The following is a 23,272-nucleotide window of genomic DNA, read 5'->3' as shown; positions in this document are numbered from 1 at the left end:
AGTTCCTAATTAAGACCAGATCGCCAGGACGAACATCATGCGGCTTTACATCAGTGTTGTCAGGAAAAGCTGCGGCAACCTGTGAACGACATGATTGGAGTGCAGACATCAAGGAGGCAAGGTAATCTGTCAACATGTTACAATCAACATCAGTAATTTTCTTAGGCATGGGCGTCCCCCACATATTCGGTGGTCTGCCAAAAACCACTTCGTACGGGGATAGTCCTGATCTCGAGTGGGCAACCATTCTCATATAGAACAGTGCAACTGGCAGGGCGACTATCCAGTCGACCCCTTTCTCCTGGCATATTTTGGCAAGGCGGGTCTTTAGTGTCTGGTTATGCCTCTCTACAAGGCCTGCGGCTTCGGGATGTCGGACACAATGGAATCTCCACTGATATCCTAGCAGAAGGGAGACATGCCTCATGAGTTTGGATGAGAACGGCTGTCCGTTATCTGAGTACACGACACGAGGCAGGCCGTATCGTGGGAAGAATTCTCGAACCAGCTGCCTGGCAGTGGTCGGGGCAGTATAGTCTGGGACTGGATATGCTTCGGTCCAACGAGAAAGTGCACAAACAACTACAAGGACATATTTGAATCCTCGACAACGGTCCATCTGGATATAATCCATCTGGAGGACTTCAAAAGGGTGATCGGGAGGATGAAATCCACCTTGCTCTACAGGGACGCTTTTACCTGGATTGAACTGACAACAGATCATGCAAGTACGCACTTTCTGTTTTGCTGCTGCTCGTAAGTGTTTGTTGTACCAGAGATTCTGTAAACTGTCTAACATAGCTTTTTCTCCTAGATGTGCCGGAATATGTGCTGTATTTATCATGCTTTGGACCATTGAGTCGGGGAGGAACCATGTAGATTTTCCCTTTGTGACCCATCCTTGATCTGTCTGGATCCCTCCTAGTTCAGTCCATTTCTTTATTTCATCTGCAGTAGCATGTGTCTGAATATCGATTAATCTAGGGTGGGATCCCTGACTGACATACACTGAGTTGGTACTATTGTCTTTGTCACATCAGTAGTCTGGGTGTGAGTCAATGCTGTATGTTTTGCTGTCTGGTCTGCCAGGTCGTTACCCTGGGAAACAGAATCTGTAACCTTAGTATGTGCTTTACACTTCATAACGGATATGCCTGAAGGCAGATGTATTGCTTCTAACAGTGCTTGAATGAGGGGACCGTGTTGGATCTTGGCACCATGAGAGGTCAAGAAACCTCTTTCTTGCCATAACATGCCGAAGTCGTGTACGACTCCGAACGCATAGCGGGAATCAGTGTATATGTTAACATTTCTGTTCTTGGCTAGAATACAAGCTCGGGTCAGAGCGATGAGCTCCGCCGCTTGAGCAGACAGTGTGTCAATACGATGTGTTTCTTTAACTTCAGTTTCAGTGGTCACGGCATAGGCGGCCACTAATTCTCCTGTACTTGTTCTCATGCATGAACCGTCCACATAAAGTGTCAGGTCTGGATTTTCCAGTGGAACATCTGTTAGATCTCGTCGAGGTTTTGTTACTGTATTAATGATCTCTATGCAATCATGCGGGGTTGGATCTGTCATAATTGTAGGTAACAATGTTGCGGGGTTCAGAATGCTACAGCGTCTGATTTCTATGTGTGGCTGGAATAGTGTTAATTCATAACCTGTCAGTCGTACTATGGTCAAGTGCTGAGTCTGGGTTCTGTTTAAAAGAACCTCTACAGAATGTGGAACTTGAACTGTTAATGGATGTCCTAAAACAATTGAGTCACTCTGTCTGATTGCTAATGCTGTTGCTGCTACTGACTTCAAGCACGCAGGGAGTGCCTGAGCTACTGAATCCAATGTACTTGAAAAATAAGCGCAAGGCTTATGTGAACCTGCTTGATCTTGAGTGAGGACAGACAATGCTGTACCCTCACGTTCTGTAACAAAAAGTGTAAAAAGTTTGCTGTAACATGGTGTCGCTAAAACTGGTGCTTGGCATAAAGCCTTCTTTAAATCTTCAAAAGCCTGTGTATGTTCCTGAGTCCAAGGGAGGACAGTCGAAGTCGCTGCCTCCTGTGTTGTTAGCTGAATGAGTGGTTTGGCTAGAAATGCATACTGGGGAATCCATTGTCTGCAGTACGAGGTGAGGCCTATAAAGGCCCGCACTTCCTTTTGTGTCTGAGGTTGTGGCATATTTACGATTAACTGAATGCGATCGGGAGTGAGCTGTCTCCCCACTTTGGACAGCAAGTGACCCAAGTACACAACTTGCTGAACACAGAATTGTAGCTTCGAAGGAGACACCTTGTGTCCCTTGTCAGCCAGAAAATGTAAAACTGTCAGTGATGCTTGTTCACATTCGGGCTCACTTCGTGCGGTGATCAGCAGATCATCGACGTATTGCAGTAAAGCGGTGTTAACTGGCATTGTGATACAATCAAGTTGTCTTTTCAGTGCTTGGCTATAGATGCTGGGGCTTTCTGTGAATCCTTGAGGGGCGCGTGAAAATTTGAAACTTCGTCCATTTAAACTGAATCCGAAGAGATATTGGCTCTCTGGATCAATAGGTACACTGAAGAAGGCGTTCTTGAGGTCAATTACAGTAAAGAACGCTGCTTCTGAATCGATAGCAGTCAATAGGGATGATACGTCGGGAACCACAGGGTACTGCGGAATAATGCATTTATTCAGTTCTCTTAAATCAATCACCAGCCGATATACTGGCGGTGCATTGGGATCAGTACGTTTAAGGATCGGAATGATGGGTGAATTACAGATATTGGAGTCGGTTTCTACAACCACTCCTTGGGCAATGAGCTCTTCAATGATTTCCAGTAAAGCCACTACAGCATCGGGTGGTAACTTGTATTGTCTGATTCTGGGTAAAACTACACCTTGTTTGAGTGTAACACGGTATGGTGTAATGTGCATACAACCTACATCAGTTGGGCCTTTTGCCCACAGGTGATCTGGTACATTTTTCAATCTGACGTCAAACTCACGTAACACATAATGACCCTTGAAATCCCGCAGAAAGAGTCTAACTCCCTCCGGGGAGCAGCAGATCACGGCTCCTGGAGCCTTCAATGTTTTTATTCCCAACAGATTTTCTGGACATGATTTCGTGAGTAACAGGTCTGTAACACGTGATAATGGACCCACAGCCAGGGGAACTGGTTTCGATACCTCATTTACAATAGGCTGTCCTGAAAAACCAAGGGAAACATTCTGTGAGCCTGAGAGGGGTGCCCCTGGAACTTCATCATGACTGATTGTGGTACGACTTGCCCCTGTGTCAATTAAAAACTTTCTGTCTTTTCCCAATACTTGACTATGTACATAAGGACCCTCTTGATCTACAGGAATCTCAATAAGAGGCAAGCCACCTTCCCTCTCTAGGCTGTTTCATGTGTATCGTGGATAATCGGGGTAAGCGGACTGGGCATACTGGTACATCTGTTGTGAAACTTGCTGAGTTGCGGCAATGGGCTGTGGCGGTGATACCGCTGCTGTCTGTGCTGTATGTGATGTAGCATGCGTAGGCTGTGTATTCTGCGAAGACTGATGCTGGTTATGGTCTTGTCTAGGCGGATGCGGTCTTTCTTTAGTTTTACCTGTCGCTATATTATGTTTCAGAACTGGGCATTCGTGTACGTAGTGACCTGGCTGCTTGCAATAATTGCATGGCCCTTTAACGGGAGCTGCGGAATGACCTGTCTGGGTCGCACCCTTTCTCTGACCGTCGGCTGGAACCGACTGGGCTACTAACATTTTCATTTTTGTGTCTTTCATGCGTTTCTGTTCCTGATCTTGTTCTTCTCTAATTCTGTTCTGATGGTATTGTAACATCTGTAACATCTGGGATGGCGTATTTGCCTGCCAAGTACTTTCAACTTTGTACACGCGGTTCTTAACTAATGGCAGGGAATTCTCGACTAATTTTGATACAAAAAGATGCGGGTATGACTCACTACTTGGTTTAAGGCCACTATTAATAATGAAACATTTCTCGAATCTTGAATAGAAGTCACTAGTATCTTCATCGTGTTTCTGTTTACAGGACGAGATGGCGTCCCAATCTTCCTTTCTAGTTGTCAATAATCTTGGCAGGACCTGTACTATCAAACCTGGTAATGCTTTAGTTTTCTCCCCAAGGCCTACCCCTGGGACACGTTTGTTCTCTTCGTCTTCTATTTCTGCCCATACAATCTTTTTCTCTCCCACCTCCCATTCTTTCTCCTTGAGTTTCTCGTAGATGCCCGTGGGCAGCAGTACCTTTAACATTTTCATGATATCTTCATATGTGTAATCCCCCATCAGTAACATGTCTTTAAGTTCTCTGTGAAAACCTGCAGGGTCTTTATCATGACACGGTACTAGTTTCTTCATTTCTAACAGTTCTAACTTAGTCAGAGGCATGTACATACACACGTTTCAAGTTATGATCCTCACCCATAACTGGATGCACTTCTCGTAAGGGGTTCTGACTTTCTATGCCATGCAGACGTTCCATATGGTACATTTTCCTTCCTGGGGGCGGAGCGGGAACATATTCGGAGCTTATGAAAGTGTTATATCTGTGGCGTTGTTCTAGAATTATTTGAATTAATTTGGTGCTTAAACCTCTCCATCTATCCATGAGTAGTTCTTCTAATGTATCGTGTAAGGGACCTGGATCAGAATGTTGGTTTCTGTATAACGTGAGGAGGTGCTGAATCATGTAAACACCTGCTAATTTCTGTTCGTCTGGGGAAAGGTTCAGGAATGTCTGTGCTACTGTGTCATCATTATATATATCCGGGTTGTCAGCCCATAATACTGCTGACCGAGCTAGTTCTTGTTCATCCATAGAATTGAGTACATGGTACCCTATTCGGTCTCGAAGCCTTTTATCGGTCTCCTGGAACTGATGTTCAGTAGAATTCGGATTGGTTAAGCCAGAGAGAAAAACTCTCTTGCTTTCTGGACGAATGCCTTTCCTAAGGTAAGCTCCCTTACCTACATATGCTATCGTATCTGTAGTCTTTTCTGGTTCTTCATGTTCTTCCTCCTCCCCGGAGGAGGCATTCTCTCTTTCTTTTTCCTTTTTGTGTATCTCTATTACTTCTTTTCTTATTTTCTTGTACATACTGGATATGCAACCCCCTTTATCATGTTTTCCTTCAGATATGTTTTGACCCCACTTGTTGAGTCCATCTAATTCATCCTGGTCTGTCTCAGGCCTATCTCGTTCTCTTATTAAGCAATTTATGAAAAAACGTAGTAGAGACGCTTGAGTGTCGACTTTCTGATATGCCATGGCTTCCTTAATACTGTCAGGATCTTCCCCAGTCCGGACAAAATTGTATATTCTATCTAGGTACTCTTTCATTCCTGGAAAGTACAGTAGGTAATCGGTAGCTTGTCGTAAGCGTAGTGATGCTAAAAACATCCTATTATCTTTACCAGGTACTGGGTCGTATCTGCAAACTTGAAGCGGTTCTTTGAGTAAGTCGAGACGGGGTGATTGGAGTATAAGAGGATTCTTTATATCCTTAAGGTGTAATCTACGTGTTGGCGGCGGGGTCTGGGGACCCCCGGACGCGCCTCCTGAGGCTGAAGCTTGAGCGTTATCTCTTAGTCTGTGTCGGTACTTGAATTTGTCTTTTAGTAGGATCAGGTAGAAGCTGTTTCGGTAAATTAATTTTAGGTGCGGGAAGTGGCGGAGGTGGTGGAACAGGGGGAATCTGTCGGGCGGGGGAACCTTGTTGTGGTACTGGCGGAATATGATCTTGGGGCGGGTTACCACCCCCGTCCCCGTCGTTAGGCAGGGCTCGGACAGGCAGATTGGTGTAAGCGGGAGCTACATCCTCTAGATAGGAATTCAGGAATATGTCTTTAGTGGTCCTGTGAGTTACTTTAGTTGGAATTAATGGTCTTCCATGGTAGCGTGGTAACAGAGGCTATGAATTACTTGCACGGAAACAGTAAGGCCAGGCCCTTTCGCTCTGCAGCTGGGGGAATGTTTACTTAAACTAGTAGGCAGGAATGCATCTTCGGAGAGGGAAACAGATAACTCGAAGGTTGAATTCATTCTTGGCAGGCAGCAGGCTGAGCTGAGCGCGGTGGGCCGCGCTGGAAGTAAGGCAGAGTTCACCGGTACGGGGGCAGCCTGGCTTTCAGAGTCAGAAGGCAGACAAAAGGCTCGATGGCAGAATTCCGGGCCTACTTTGCCAGAGCTGAAAAACGTGTAAAGTACACTACAAAAAGACGTTGGCATAGCATACTTAGGAACGGACTATTCAACCCATTCAGGGTGGGTCTGAAAGAGGACATGTTAACGTTGGACGCAAATGTATTTGCGTCTTCATAGCTGGCACAGGAGGGAAGTTACATGCACTTTAAACTTGTACATGGAGACGGTGGGGTACACGATAGGGAACATAACTTGACCAAAAATTTATATTTCCTCACATCACCGGCATCGAAGATGTCCGTCGGCGGTGGGGCAGATTGCTGGGCCTCGAGGCGCGCAGCTCGACGGAGCTTAAACGTTTTTTGGACCGGAACCTGGAACAGGCCATACACTTGGCCTCGTCGTGGTCCGGTGACAAGCACTTGTTACACACCGGGTGTACATCGATATGTGGATACTTCGAGGCACACACCGGGCATCGTTTGAATGGACTTCGATCCATGATGGTGAAGAGTTTGGAGCGTCGAGTAGGCCCTTCCGCACCGAAAGCACGCGGAAGAACAATGCCGGTTCGGAGCCGAGAAGTAATGAACCCGAACGAAAGACAATACCGACGCAAGTCCTAAAGACCTTTTGGTCTTAAGCAAAGTGAAGTTTATAACTATCGATTCCGACAGGAGGGAACCGAACACATCCGAACCCAATGGCGGAAAAAAACAATCTGGGGATGGAGTCGATGCCCATGCGCACTGTAGTCCAGGGGAGGAGCCACCTATCTCGTGATACTTCGAAGACTCTTCCAGGACAACAATGTGCAATCATCCGGACCCAACACTAGGCGGCGATCTATGCACAGATATGAATTCAGCAGCCCACATGCCTCGAACATATATTCACTTTACATAAGCCTGGTTTGGACCTCAAAAGATCTTCAGGCAAACAAATCGAAATCTTCCTTCACAGCTTCATCTCTGCAATTACATTTTAGCTGCTATTGTCCCAGTTTCCTCACTGCACCTTCTACAGGACCATGTAGGATAGCTGAAAATGTTTACTCAGATTCTATTTTCTCCCAGGAATTTTTCTTGCTGACTGTAAAACATAGCACACCTAGCTGTGGCAAGGCACCTGTTGGAGGAAACCTGGGAATGTGAACTAACACTGCCACAAAAAACGCAGCATAGTGAACAACTAGGACACATCATTTGCTGAGGAACCAGGATGGCTGCTCATCCCTCCAATCCCTTTGGTAACAATAAGTCAACCATCCCCTTGCTGGTGCAAATACTCCACGGTAAATATAGCATTCCACCAGTCCCTGTGCTCCCTCCAGTCTCCTTGTATAGGTGCCACTTCCACACACAGCGTCCTCTATAACTCCGTAATACATACAAACCCGCATTAACCCTTCTTTTGGTCCCTCAGATTATAGCCAATAAGACTCCCATATATCTGGTCAACTGCTGCTCCTGCTCCCCTGGAGCACTGGAAGCGAACCCCACAGCACATGGAAGCCCCTGCATCTTCGTAATGGGTTGCCCAAAGTATACAAGAGCGTCTGAGGACCCTGGTCCCTCCTTACAGGCGTACATAAAATATTACAAAATGTTTACGACTGTCGAGCTCACGCCTACCGGCCCAAATATTCAATAACAAGTGTCAGCAACTGGTTCTTAATAAGGATCGCCTACAATAGACAAATTTGCAAGACAGCCCTTGTTCTACTGTCACCCTGGCGCAATAAGGTAAATAAAACACAAAAAGCGTTTCCTCCCTCCACCTTACCACCTTCTTTGTTAAAAAGAAAAGCTAAAAAAGTAACAGACACAACATTTTTCATTTCAACGCCGGGGTCCCTTTTTGACCGTCCTCCCCCCACCCCCAACAATTACCTGTATGTCTGGGTAGGCTCACTCTGTCCCTTTTGTTCCCTTTTGTTTATATTTTTCTGAACATGGAGCTCAGAATAGCAGGGTGGAGAAGGGTGGCCACAACAGGAATTTTATGTATCAACCACCCAATCTGGGAACAACAGATTCACAAATCCAAAGCAGAATTCTGAACTCAGCAAAGCATGATCGGAGGAAAAGTTCCCCAGTCTATTGAGGACGGGAATGCCCCTTGCATGTGTACTCTAGTGCCTCCTACCCTGAGTGCCCAAATGCAAATCTCTGTTATCTTTGGCCACAGCCCCACGCTAATGTGGCTTGTACAGGAAGGCCCAGGCTTGTCCATTGGAGTGAGTACAGCCCTGGACCTGTCATGGGAGTGGGCGTCAAGCGCGCTTCCCATAGTGGCAGTGGTTTACTGTCCCGGTCATTGGTTCTAGTTTGTTGAGCAGTGGTGGCAGTACAGCGTGTTTTAGAAATCCTGTATTGTGAGCAGACCTTTTTACCCGGGTCTCTGAAGTTGTGGTCTGCTGGCCCACTTGAGTGACGTTCGTCTGCCATAAGTCCACCTGGATCCTTGCACTAATAGCCCAGCACATGTGTGGTTGATGTAAATTTGTGATCTGAATGTAACAGATGGTGCTTGCCTGAGTGAGCCAGAGTAAAGAAGGAATCCCCTGGCCAGTTAGTGCACTTAAGATGAAGGTGAGGTTATTTCCCAGACACTGTAAGAATTATGCTGACTTTCCAGAGACTGGAGGGGTGCTAGACCCTGAGGTGGGGAAAGAAGAGACAGTCTTTCCCTTAGTAATTCAATAAGGTGTTTTTGCTAAAGACTGCTGATGATCAGTCTTCCTGCATGCTACAATTCAGTAGATGTTGGGGGTGAAGGGAGAGCCTGCAGCCCATGTTCTTCAGAGCGTGAAGGGACCTTTAGTGAGACCAAACTCTTCCTGATAGTTGTCAATGTGCCTGTTGATGGCAAGGTCCAAAATGCTTGCACCTCTTTATGCCTCATGTGCCTCTGTTGTGGTGCTCCAACCTGGAGAAGACCCTGCTGTAAGGAGCATCACTCTAGACAAAGGCCGAGACTGGAAGGCAGCCTTAGAAGCACATATGAAAGTTGAAACGTCCCAAACCAATTCTGAATGTGCAGACAGAGAATACATATCCCCGGTCTCCTTTACGTTTATAAAAATGTGACTTGTTGACCCATGTGTTGTTCCAGTTCCAAGTTCTCTCTGACCAAGCAGGGGGTGCTCTACAGAGTACCAAGAGGTCTACTGCACAATTGCAGCAGCTTCCCTGAGGTGAGTGGATATCAACTAGAGTCTGGGGGTGAGTGGTCTCCTTGTCCTGGAGCACCTGGAAATACCCTGCCTGGACGAAATGGGAAGGAGTGAGCCAAACCTGTACAAGTAGGCGACTTTCAGTGAGGGCAAGAGCATTTGACCCTGGTGCTGTGGGTCTCTCCAACAAAGACTCCAGAGAGCATCACTGGTGTGCTCCTGGCTCAAAACCGGTCCCTCTTGCAGAGGGTCTGTGCCACTGCTGAAGTGATCCTGAGAGGGCTGCCCTGTCGAAATCTGCCTGCGTAGTTGTGGCACTTGGCCCTAGTGTGCACAAGCGGTAGTTGCTGCTGAAGGATTAACTTTTGCCAAACCTGTGGCGCTACACAAGTGTGCCCGATTGGAATTCATAATGGCTAGCCCTACTGCTCATGCAAACCTGTGCTCGAGTGGACTACGCTGCTGTGATTAAAGCTGATGCCTCAAGGCACTTGACCGCTGTGAGCCCAAGTGACTGTGCTGCTGCCTGAGGCACTGACTGGATGTGCCCCTGATTGGACTACGCTGCTGCTGAACTGCGTTTAATAGTGCACTTGATTCAAATTACATTTTATAGAGCCACATTTTTATGTGTGTGTGTATAGAGCGTCTGTAATTATGGTAAATTTGGTTGGTTTACCTTTCACTAACCTACTATTTATTTTATTTTAAAAGTTGTATATAGCGCGAACATGACCCCTGGGGGTATCAGACCACTTTACCATTTTGCAATCACGAAGGTACAGGAAGTAGTAACAGTAAACCAACAGGTCAACATACAATCATTACAGTCCTATTAATCTCTAATCTTGCGTTCTAGAGCAGGGTGGTCCTCGACGCAAAACACTTCAACGCTGAGTAAGGGTAGAAAGTGCTATATAAATCCCATTTACAGTTACATGCCTCCTGACTTGCTCTAGTGTTTAAACAAAATGTAAGTGAGTCCCCACATACTGGGAACATGGGTGTTTGAAGGCACCGGAATGGAGTGAAATCAACCAAACCAGTTTGCAAAAAGATTCAAGAAAAGACACAGACGACAAAGTTGAACAAGTGCATGAACGAAACAAATAGATATGAGTATAGTACAGAATAAACAGCAAACATGAGAGTTATGTGGAAAAAGTCATTTTAAAGTTCAAACATACTGACGTTTTCACGAAATTGTGCCTGCATTATCATAATGATAGTTGTAGTATGAAGGCCCTGCAGCTCGACAAGTTAGCTTAAACAGGCTCCTCCTTTTTAATTATCTGTTTACGTATTGAATCTACAGCATGCTTCACCTTGGTTCAAAGATGTGAACACAGTTGCGCATTGTGGTTGGTGGGGAGTTTGAATATGAAACAATTATACCTTTTGTGGGTAGATGTTCAACGTACGAGTTAACCAGAGGTGGAAGAAACCCATGAGCACATTTAAATAAATAACTCTCATGATAACCTAGTGAACAAGAATTATCTTTGTACAGCTCAGTTTGCAAAAATGATGCAGCATGACAGGTTGTACATTACATTAAAACATATCGAAGGAGAATGGGACATACCTATCTCTGTATTGGCAGCATCCTCAAGCTGCATAACATGATCATTATGCTCAGGCTCTATTTGGGGAAAAGAATAACAAATTTGCATTGATTTCTTATGCAGAAAATTAGGAATGTGAAGATAAAACTTGTTTGGGACCAAAGATAAGTAAATAGAACTGGGTTTTAGTAATCACGAAGTTGTGGCACTCCAGCAATATTTGCGTAGTGTGTTTAGTAAAGATAAAGATTTTTTTACAGGGTATGGTGCTAGCAGGAAGGGGAGACCCTCACAAACCCCTTAATTTGTATAGTGAACCATACAATCACAAAAAAAACACAATTCCTGCGCACACATAAATGTTTCTAATACAATGATTACATTTTCAGAAATTGGACCATCCAAACAGCAGATTCTTTGTTCCGATCTGGTTTCTTTAATCATAGGTAAGAGATAATGAATACAAGCAGCCAGCTGACACTGGTTTCATTGTGGGAAAAGTTAATCCACAACTCTTCAGGGCTAAGTGGCTGGATCCAATTGTAGGAAAGCCCATATCCGGTGATAATTCCAACCCGGCTGGGTGACACAATTTTTTCTTCTCTCAAGTCGCAAAGTACACGAATATCGGTTTCAGCTATAAACAGTCTGATTAATGTGAAGACGCCAGTATATCCGTGGAATCAAGTATTCTCACTATGCCGAAATCAACGTAAGGTTAAGTGCACATTCATCAAAACAGACCGGAGAATCCCGGTATCGCACGGGTACGTGATCTCCCAATAACTCATCTGGTAAATCGTCTCCTCTCTACGGCGTCTATTCCAAAGTACTTTGGACAGTGGCGGCTGGTGACATTTGAAAGTGGTGAGGCGGAAACTGATAATGATACTGCACCGTAGCGAGCGAGCGCAGCGAGCCAGCCCGAACCCCCTAAGGACGAAAATTTTTTGAAAAAATAGTGGAAAAATTGTTAATTTTCAAGCAAATTTGAGAAAGCAGGAAGGTTAATAAAGCAATTGTGAAAGTGCAGGTATTACATTATTAAAGAGCTGTCATATAACATAGGTAGCTGCTTATTCAGTATAACCACAGAGCTTTATAACAGACTTCAAGATACAATGCAGAGAACCTCATAGATTGTTTTTATTTAAACTGCAAACAACAAAACAAACACATTTATTGATTTAAACTGCAAACAACTAAAGAACCAACTAAACAGGTCACAAACTATCACCATTCAACATATTTACTTTTTGTATCTAAATTCAGCACGTCTGTCTTTAAGCGCAGCAAATTTTTCAATTACTTGAACGTTAAAGTCAGCAATATTTTGAACAAGCTTGCTCTCTATGGAGAGCATTGCCAACGCATTGAGTCTTTCTGAAGCATGGTGTTCCTCAGGAATGTCTTAATCCTCTTTAAGGCGGAAAAAGATCGTTCTGCCTCTGAGGTTGTCATAGGATTGGTAATTACTATTTTTAGTAAAGCTACTGTCTCTGTAAATGTCTTTTCCATATTAAGTTCATGAATTAAAGACAGCAAAGACCCGGCATCTTTGGCCTTCTGGTACACAGGCATGGAGTACATTACTGTCATCTCACTTTTCAGGTCTTCTTGGTTGAGCATCGGATAAGCTTCCACAGCCTCATGCAGAGCATGCTCAGGGAAGGATTCATTATATTTTGCAAAGTTTTTACTTTCCAATAATGCGGCACTCTCCAAATGTTTTGTGAAAGCAAAACGCTCTTGTGCATGCACAATTACAATGTCACATATCTCTTTTGCACTTCGGACCAGAGTGGTGATGTTTTTCCTGTGGTTTGAAAAAGTTGAAGCCGCTGGCAGTTGGCTGTCTAAATTGTCAACCTCATCTCTCACTTTGTTTATGCTTGCGACAAAGTCAGTGGTATATCTTTTCACAGAGACAGTGTCTATGTCTCGTCCTGGTAACTGATTGTATAAAGTCTCGACATTTGGCATTATCTTTTCAAATAAAAACAGAAAGAACTGAAACTCTCTATCTTTTAGTGTTCTAGCAAAGCCACGGGCTTCACTGTGACTTTTGAAATCAAAGGTTTCATTGGCTTCTATGGCTTCAAAACATTTCACAAGGTCCTCCCTATATTGAAATATTAGTTGGACTGACCTATTTACAGCATTTTGTGATCTGCATCAGGTACATGTTCTTTGCAGCAGGCACATTAACCTTCTCTGCTACCTTTCCATGAGTCAAAACTTCCATTAGACAAAACTCTGATCTCTCTCTAGGTAAAACATTAACAATATCCTTGGTGCAACAACAAGTGTTGCATGGCTAAACATTTATAAGGTCCCAAAGGCGCGACCTGTAGGCTATGCCAATGCTTGTTCTGTTGTTTACACTGGCAATACTTAGTTTTTTCAGTCCTATAGAAATTACGTGTTTCAGGTCAATAGAAAATATAAGACAATCATAATTAAAGTGTGATCAGAGACATACTGTAATGCTATTTCTCCCTGAGCGGCTGCAGCATTTCTTTATAAAAATACGTCTGTTCCCCTGACACTGCTGGTTTAACTTCATGGACACGGTCAGGCCAACAGGACGCCTTGAATTGAATACTGTTACATTGGGTAGTAAAACATGGTATTTACAGTGTGAAAAGACAGAAGTGTGATAAATGAAAGCACACTATTACGCGGATAAATCAGGCAGAATCAGTTAGTTAACATAGCGCCACAAATATCAGGGATGAATTTGAGCTGATTAACAGAGCACCCTGATCACTAGGGCACAACCTGCTGTTCAGCCATCCATTCGGCTAAATAATGCTTTATGGAATATATTTCACAGACAGGCCAGATAAAAAACAACTCATTGCATCTGTGGTATTTAACATGACGCAGACAGCTCATTTTGAACCTACACAATTTTATAGGGTATTGGAAGAATACACTAATATTTTGCCGACTTTCCGGACACATAGTGCAGAATATGCGCTATTTAACAGTACATCCGGAAGAATAAGGCACAACGCTGCTCTTTTTAATAGGACATTACGATACATAGATGCTACTATTTTAAGGGGTAATTGGGTGTCGGGAATGGATGCGTCATGTTTATGTGGATTTTAAGCGCTACGCATTATGCAATTACTTATACCAGTTGCCGTCAGTCTAGTTATTATCCCTACAGCTTTGTGCCTCAGCTCGTTCGACGCCTTGATAGACCCACCACCACCACCCTTTTCCTGTATACTTAAATGCAAAGCACTGATGTAGATTAAACATTATTTAAAAAATGTGCTTTATATTAAAACCACACACGTGGAGTTTGACCAGAGACTGTACATATACACACTACGGCAGGCGTCGAATGAAGAGACTGTCCGACTCCTTGCCAGTTGCCGGAACAACTGTTTGCCTCCAAGCGCCGAGCGTCTGACATCCTCATTGTTTATGTAAAACATGAGAAGTGCCCGCTGTGGACCACGAGCGCATGAAATCATTGTAACTTCGAAGTGCCTGTTATTATGAGGCGGTACATGGCTCAATTCGTGCTATTAAGCGGGGCATAGGTGTTCCCTAAGTTTCACATAGTAAAAAACAAAGTACAAGCCGCGAACACTACAAGAAGCACATGGAGCTAAGCAGGCAAGGTGCGGATATGCGCAAAAGTACATACTGCAAGAATTTCCATGGTACATGTGAACACAGACGAACTTTAGACAGGGGTGTTACCAGTTCACGCCACGACCGTTACAAATCCCCAAATGAATTATTACAGATAGGTAAATGTGCTTAGCAGGTACTGTCAGCCTTAGTATGTGCACTTCTTTCATTTGAAAAGGACACAGCTGCCACCTTTTAAGATTGCTTATGTGTCATTTGTTTGGGTTTCAGTGTACTTATGAGTGACATTCAGCTCCCAAATCTGTGACACTTTCTCGTGAGTAAACCCAAGCAATAAAGTCCACGGAAAAAGACACATCAGAAATGACACGCTTTTGAACAATGAGCAGCTCTTGAAACCGCTATAAAACATGAACGATAAAGGCACTGACCATCTCCCTCTTTTAAAATAATGACTTGCATATTCACAGTGCTTTTTGTTGCATTCAGGGGCCTTGTAGCACTACTAATACATGATACCCTGCTTCACCAACCAGGATTCAAATCTGTCTCTATATACATGCATGCATGCCTATTCAAAACACAGGCCTCTACAGTGATTTAATAAAGTAACTGAGATTTCATATTGTAACATTTCCACACATGTTATTTAATATTCAATTACTTTTGTGTAGTATGTATATATGAAAATGAGCTATTTAATTTTAAACACTAAATCTCTGTGCCTTTTGCGGAAGCCACTCTCAGTCTCAGACTGTGTGCAATAATTGCACACAGTCGGAGACTGAGATTGGCTGCCGCAAAAGGCACATAGATTTGCAATACCGTTTTGAAATAATGGCTTGCATATTGACAATTCTTTCAATCGCAGGCTAGAACCTTGTACCACTATAAATATACAAGTCTGTGTTCGCCACTGCGCCATGTAGGATTCAATTCTGTTTCTTTCTGTTAATGCACACACGGTTATCTGCACTGATTGTGTTACCAATCGGACTGAGAGAAAATCATGCAAAGGTGTCCTAGCAGGCTCCTCTGGAAGTCCAAGGGTGCCCTGCAGGGCCCGAGGCCCAGGGAGGAGCTGGAGCCGGAGCCCGCCGGAGGAGACGGAGCAGGTAAATGTGGAATGTGCAGAGGGGCACACGTAGCGTCACGTAGCTTGTCAAACAGCATGGGAGGGTCTGGTGTCTAGAGTCGTGCAGTACATGCTCCAACATCCTTTCATCTTATTGGGATCTGTCATTTCTCTCAAGGCAGCTCAGTCTGTCCATGCCAATGCAGCAGGTCTATTTTTCAGAGGAAAACAAAACATGGCCTCAATTAATGCCCACTATTGGTGCAGACACAAGACCGTAAGTTTCTGTAGTGCTTTTTCATCCACTATTTTTTTTTTTTTACTTTAGTACGTGAGCTCTTTTTTTAAAAATTTAAAGTGACAGGTTGTGCTCAGCCTTTCAACACCCTTTGCTGTTCTCAATTACCCAGTATTTTAACCCGCAAGCACGGATTCTACTAACCCTTTCACTGCCTTGGGGTTGTAGTCTATCCCAAATGGAAGGCGTACCAGCCACTGGGATTATGCCAGTGTGCCACAATGGAAGGGTGACAAAATTGTCCGGCAAGAAAAGTCAAATTATGCGGAGAACTGTGGCACAAATCATGGCAGCAATATTTTTCTATTGTAAAGCAAATTAGAAATGTCAGAGCAAATTTAGGACCTTGCCTGTACTAGTTTAAGACCCAAAAATCGTCCAGCGGCCCTTTGCACTGGGGTGACTGCTACAGAAGGCCATTATTGTTAGTATGTTAGCCCATAGAGTGAGAATTATTTTCACCAGATTCAGTTAATGTTACACCCTGTATTTATTTTCATCATGGCTTGTGGGTTCCTTGGGATAAGCAAAATACATGTATACCCTGCACCGTTTGTATGGCATGCACACCCTAAAAAATTAGCTGTCCACAGGGACGCCAGTAACACACGCCACAGGTACTAACTCACGCCATCGACCTTGAAAGGATGAAAGGCAGCCGCAGCGGCAGCCTCATCCGTGACTCAAATCTGGGCGGCCCTTCAAACCATGCCCTAACTAGCACGCACCTGAGCCAAAAGAGCAGTGGTTTTGCCTGTGGACCTCAGCAGCACCACGTGCTCAAATGAGGCTTATTACAAATAAAAATGATGGTGAGAGGGCCACTAAGCAAATGAAAGTAGATAAAACAAACCAAATAAGCGTTGTGTGTACTCTTATTATTTTCTTCTATAATTGTTTTGCTTATGTTTTTTGTCAGAGAAAAAGAAATGGCTGGAGGTTTGAATGGCTAGCAGGATTTGGGCCATGTCTGTAGATGCGGGGCCTTGTGGACATAAACCACATGCTGTTTGTTGTCTGGCAGAGTCAGAAGAGTTTGTAGTGTATTTGTCAATCTTAGATTGTGCCCCTGACGGTGTGGCTCTATCTTTTTACCATCGCTGCTGTAAATAGGGGGTGTAGGACCACCTCCCATTACAGGGTAAGGGTGAAGGAACAGGTTCATACAATTTGGATCCAGGGAGGTGTAGCTGCCTGGGCTCAGGTCCGCATAGGTGCCAGATCAATACTCTCAGAGGGAAGACAGAACAGCCATTTCATTTCTTGGCCCGCTTGCCTAGATATCCAGGGGGCAGCACGAGCAGCCGAGGTACAAGTTCACCTGAAAGACGGGGAGTGCATCAAATGGGGCTCTAGCGACAGGGCCTTAGGCAAAGGATACAGCGCCTCAGGGGTTACCATCCCTTTTCCAGTCATCACTGTCGACATGGTTTAAGGAGAGTGTTCGAAAGGCATGCAGGAGTGGCACCTGACACACTTACCTCCGAGTCCCACGGTATGCAGCACAAGCAGCAAGGGGGTGTCCCAAAGCATATTGCACTGTCCTGGGAGAGCTGTCCAGGGCACCAGCTTTGCTAGAGGTGCTTGAAGGCATGGCCCTCACCTGAGGGCCACAATTGTCAGCTCCTGAGAGCCCGGGCCGTGCAGGGCTGCAGAAGTGTCACTCAGTGTGATGAATGCAGCATCCAGGAGCCTTAGCACAGGCCCAAAAACAAAGTTCATACTCATGGGGAAACTATACAATCACTAGAGAAGTCCAGGCCCATGTGAGCCGCGTCTCTCCTCTCACTCTCTCATTCAACCATCGGGCCCAAGGTGCAGGCTTGACCCGTGGGAAGAGAAAGAAAGGTAAGGCTGCTGCCCTACAATCAGCACTTGAGCCATAAGCAGTGGCTTTATGTAGTGTGCTCCTTGGCAGTGCCGTGTGAGTCTACAACAGCATGGGGACTCAGAAAAGAGTATTAAGCCTGCAAAACCTCCACAGACTCAAGCACCCCCTACCTTGCAGGATGAGCACACACTCCCAGCTGGAGAGTTTCCGTCAATCCAGGAAGGAGGCAGCCCGCTTCAGGGCTTGCATGCAAGCGCCATCTTCGAAGTGTGCGCCTCGCTCCCCTCCCTCCAGGCACTCACAATGCCAGGGCGGCAATCTCCCGACAGCAAGACAGGTTTCCAAGGAGTAGTAAGGTAGCGGTTCACTGCAGGATGCAAAGGCCCGGGTCGTTGGATGTTGTCAGACTGCACAAGTCAAGAGGCCCTAGGAGTCGGACTCAGTGCGCAATAAACACCAGCTGGTACCTTTAGGTAGTGACGACGTGCGCTGTGTGCCTGTCCCATCCTGGCCATTTGTAACCACATAGCAAGACTCGACTCCTCTTAGTTGTTTAGTACTAGTAGCCTAGGCGGGCGCGGGTCACCGGGGTCAGTCATGTGAAAAAAGTATCCTCCGGCCCGGCCATATATATATATCTATATATATATATCGATATATATATATATATATATATATATACATATAGGAAGACGTGTTCCTATGAATATTATCATTATGATAATATTCATAAGAGGAACACGTCTTCCTGACAGATATGCCCGGGCCGGAGGATAATTCTTTTTTTCACATGACTTTGCGGGCGGTGTTGCGCTTCACGGCTCAGTTGGTTGGTGGTTGGTTGCATGCCATTGCCAGCCTGACTAGCACGAGCAGACCCGGACAGCAGATCAAGGCACATCAGTCTCATCATCTATCTCAATCAATGTATTTGAATGACGTTGGACCACAACCACAACAGATTGAACTATCGTCCCCATCCCCGTGGCTTTGTTATATAAGTGCTAAAAAACTTACGTGGGTGCTGGTGGTGGACGGTGCGAAACTTAAGCACCAGGCGGTCCGGACCCGACCGTCCGTAGTACGGTAGTAGGCAGGCACAACACACACAGTCAGACTCTAGACCAGCTCACTCAACACACAACCAACGACGACGAACTGGAACTGGTCACTCACTGGTCTTGTCTTCGTCGTTGGTGATTCTCCAGACTCTGTCTGCTTTCAGTGCTGCTTCTTTGTTCTACTTTGTTTGTACTACTAACTTTCATTACTACTTGTTGTTGTTGTGCAGCAGAGCACCACGCACGGTGACGTAACACAGCGTTAGAAATGGCCAATCACCTCGACATGGCTGCTGGAATAGCCATATGGTGATTGGCCATACAGTGTGCGGCCCCTCAAGAGCAGCCAACACCCACTCACGGCACCATCCTGCTTCAGCAGCCAATCCTGGCGCAGTATTACCAGCAACACTGCGCCAGGATTGGCGCTCGAGCAGGATACTATCTGCCCATTAGGAGACCGGGGTCCCCTGGTCCCTGCCTGGCAGACTGTGTCTCGAGTGCTATAGAGGGGGGGGAGGGAAGGTCGAACCCAGGATGCGCATGCACGGGCAAGTCGAAATTTGTGGTACTCCTGGATTCTACATGCGCATTGTTGCGCTGTCTACTCCGGAGTCTCCGACTGCTCTGCCTCTGCGTGCTGCCTGTCACTCTCTCCCGCAGCCCCGACCCCCCGCGGCCCACTTCCTATACCATGCCCAATTCTGTCGGGCTTTTCCCGGCAGGTAGCGCTCAGTGCGCTCAGATGATTTTTAATTCAGAGTGAGATGCATTTTTTTAAAAAGCCTGCTTGTGTGGCAGACAGTGCGGGGTCGTCCATGGCTAGTGGGGCAACGCCCCCAATGGACGAACCGCCACTGACTTTGGAATAGACTGTTTATAGCTGATACCGATATTCGTGTACTTTGCGACTTGAGAGAAGAAAAAATTGTGTCACCCAGCCGGGTTGGAATTATCACTGGATGTGGGCTTTCCTACAATTGGAACCAGCCACTTAGCCCTGAAGAGTTGTGGATTACCTTTTCCCACAATGAAACCCGTGTCGGCTGGCTGCTTGTATTCATTATCTCTGACATATGATTAAAGAAACCAGATCGGAACAAAGAATCTGCTGTTTTGATGGTCCAATTTCTGAAAATTTAAATATTGTATTAGAAACATTTATGTGTGCGCAGGAATTGTGTTTTCTTGGTACCAAAGATAAACTGCACTTACCTGGATTCATAGGTAGAATGTATTTTTTCAACACTGTATTTCCTAAAAGTAGTTCCTTAACTTCTACAACAGCACAAGTGAGAGTATTTACTGTCTCATCAAGTGATATGTCTTCTACGGGAAAAACGGAAGCGGCATCCATTTCTTTGGCTGGGTGAGTGTCCTAAAATAAAATTAACCCCATTGTAATTCCATGGTAATACTATAAAATAAATTATAACTGTAAATGAAGGTCAATGTATATCCTCACAGTATGTTCTGTTGGTATTTCAATTTCAAAACAACCCAAACACACACAAAGGAAATGTTGATCGTATTACAACCTATGACTTTGAAATCTTTTTTGATGTGCATGAAACTAAGACTTCTGCTGGGCTGTTTTTGGCTGTTAATATTACTGGGAATTGTGCACAACTTACCAGCCTTAGCCCAAGGATATTTTAGAGTATTGCGTTTAATATCATCCTATATAAATACCACTGGCAGAATACTAACAAGCAGAAAACCATGAAGGTAAGGCTATATAGATAATTACAGACTTTCTATTATTAAATTCCACATTTATTGATCATGATGATACAAACATCTTTCAGGGTACGCATCCGTACGCATCTGTATGCATCCGGCCTCATCCAGCGACGCTGGAGGAGGCCAGAGCCTGGGGCTGCAGCCGCAGCAGAGACCGACCCTGCCCCTTCCCCTGCCATGAAGCACAACCCGCTCGGCACCGATGGCAACCGTTCATGGAGCCTGGGGGCCGCAAGAGTGGCAGCCGGCAGATCAGTGGGCTCCTTCAAAAGTCCGATGCCCCGATGCCTGTGTATGCGGTGGGCGCGTACCGGGAATGTCAGCAACAGCCTCGGGGGCCGCAAGGATGGAAGCCGGCAGACCAGTAAGCTCTCCAGCCACAGTAGAGAGTGCAGCGTGGCAACAGCGGGACAATCTTCTTCAAGCTGCAGTTCGAGGCAGGGGAACCTCGGGACATCCAACTCTTGATTTATAAAGCGGCCGAACGAAAAGTGTCAGTGACCGCCAGCCAACAGTCAACAAACCAGCAAGGACTTTCATGGACTTCTTTACTTTTTCTTTTGTCCTAGCCGCCATTTTGCTGCTGTTCTCGGCTGCTTTTCTCTGGACCCTGACCCGCCATCTTGTCCATTCCCTCGTACTTTACCCTTTTTCTCGTCCTTTATCCTTTTCCCTCGTTTCCCCCTTGAGGATCCTCAAATGTTTCTTCACTTTTCTGTTTTGCCTTTTCTCCATACCCTTGTATCCTTCTCACCCTCCCTTGGTGCTGTGACTGTGTCCCCCCTCCGACCCCACTTAATGGAACTCTGCTCTCCTGTTTTTTTTGTGGTTTTTTTGGGGGTCTTGACCTGAGAAAATCTACTATGTGTGTGTGTGTATATATATATATATATATATCTCATAGTCATGTGATCAAGGGCCGTTTTTGGCTCGAAACGCGTCATGGCGGAGGTGCGGGGATTAGCACAATAAAAGCATAGCACTTTTGAACTCTTGGGTCCGCTGTCGTCCTTTTGAATGGACTTTTGGCGACTGGTTGATATATATATATATATATATATATATATATATATATCACCTCGCAACTTGCCTCGTCGCAGGGGGAGCACTCAGGAGCTGGTGCCATCGCCGGGATCAAGGCAGTATCCCGTGTTCAAATTTCCAACACAAATTCCATAAATGATGGCACTCCACTCGGGGAAGTTTTCAAAGGGTTTTATTCAACAACTGTGATTGCAGTTGTTGAATAAAACCCTTTGAACACTTCCCCGAGTGGAGTGCCATCATTTATGGAATTTGTCTTGGAAATATAACTCTAATCACTAGTATATGCAGTAGACCTTTGTACTCTCTACCATTCCTATGTGACTCTTAGAGTATATCCATTTGTACCTCTTCCTTGAGTGACTTTACTACTTGTACATTTGCAAAAATGTTTATGTCTGTATCTCCTCCTTGTGTGACTTTACATCTTGTACATTTGCAAAAATGTTTCTGTTTGTATCTTTTATGTAACGCATGTAATCCTAAGTCCTTATGTTTTGCAACTGGTTCTTATGTAAAGGGCTCGGACACCTTCGGGTAAAGTTTGCGCTATATACAATCGCATTAAATAAATTAAAAAAAATTCGTTGAGTGGATTTTTAATGTGCTAACGTCCTTGTGGCCAACATTCGTGGCCACTGGACTGTAGATTAGATTAGAGGAGATGCACACTTCTGATAAAGGTCTACCCAAAGTTGGAAGATATGAACACCATCAAGTGAGTGTCGTGGCCTAAAGCTACCACTTTGAGAAATCATTTCAAAAGTTTGCCATGTTGGACAAGGTACAGTCATCTAACAAAAAATGACTAAACCCTAAGGATTTTGCTGGGGCTGGCTGTTGTAGGCAGTGCTTGTCTGGCAAAACTGGCTTCCACAACTCCCATAAGTTGCCGGTTTCAAGAAAATGAAACATTTGCAAGACACACAATGTTTCTAGTCGTTGTTTCATTCCAGAAGAGAAGGTCATGGCTGAGGAGGTAGTCAGGTTTCAGGTCAACAACTCCGGTGGTATCCATAGCGAGCTTTATACTTTTTTTCCACCTACAATTGGGAAAACTTAGCACAGTTCCTTTATAAGTGGCACTTGATCAATTAGTGTGATGGGTTCAAGACAGAGTTATAAGAGATTCCCATTCTGACAATGAGGCTGTGTTTCTTACGTTTTCACTTTGAGGAGGGGGCACTGAGGGTGGAAGGCAAGAGGCTGTAACTAGAATGGCTTCCATCCCAGGAAGTGTGTCAGCAACCTCTTCCTGGAGCACTAGAAATGCCAGGGCTGCATACCGGTGAGCAACTTGAGAAAGTTCAATGCATGGTTAATCTGTTGCCATTTCAAGATAGAGGCTATCTGTCTCTTTGCTGTGAACTGGATGGAAATACTAGACCTCAAAAACGCTTCTCTCTGGGTTTTTATCATTTTTGCACACAGGATATTTCTCCAATTCATCTGGAAGGGTCAAGGATTTGAATTTTCAGCTATGTCCTTCAGTCTCACAACAGTCTTCTTGGTACTTCGCCAAATTATTGCAACTGGCTGTGGGTTTCTCATGGCCAATGGTGTGACACTTATCTACCTGGATGACATTATAACCTGACAGCAAATTGTGTGCAGGTCACACCTATTACAGTCACTACCATCAAGTCACCCATTCAACCATCGCAGACTTTGATCCTCTGTGGTTTCTCCAAGACTCCAC

The 23,272-nt window shown here is 45.0% G+C and overlaps 1 protein-coding gene across 3 annotated transcripts in view; it reads right to left on the bottom strand.

Annotated features, from left to right (window-relative positions):
- Positions 1-23,272, bottom strand: part of RNF135 (ring finger protein 135) — a 156,450-nt gene that overhangs the window by 90,646 nt on the left and 42,532 nt on the right. For all 3 annotated transcript variants that reach the window (XM_086930892.1, XM_086930891.1, XM_086930893.1), the window contains exons 4-5: positions 20,002-20,164; positions 10,927-10,983 (exon numbers count right to left, since the gene is read on the bottom strand). In XM_086930892.1, the coding sequence (XP_086787018.1) occupies positions 10,927-10,983; positions 20,002-20,164 (220 nt within the window). The remainder of the gene's footprint in view (positions 1-10,926; positions 10,984-20,001; positions 20,165-23,272) is intronic.

Source organism: Lissotriton vulgaris, chromosome 7, assembly GCF_964263255.1.
Source record: "Lissotriton vulgaris chromosome 7, aLisVul1.2, whole genome shotgun sequence".
Classification (NCBI taxonomy): Eukaryota; Metazoa; Chordata; class Amphibia; order Caudata; family Salamandridae; genus Lissotriton; species Lissotriton vulgaris.
This window is presented reverse-complemented; position numbering and strand designations above follow the sequence as displayed.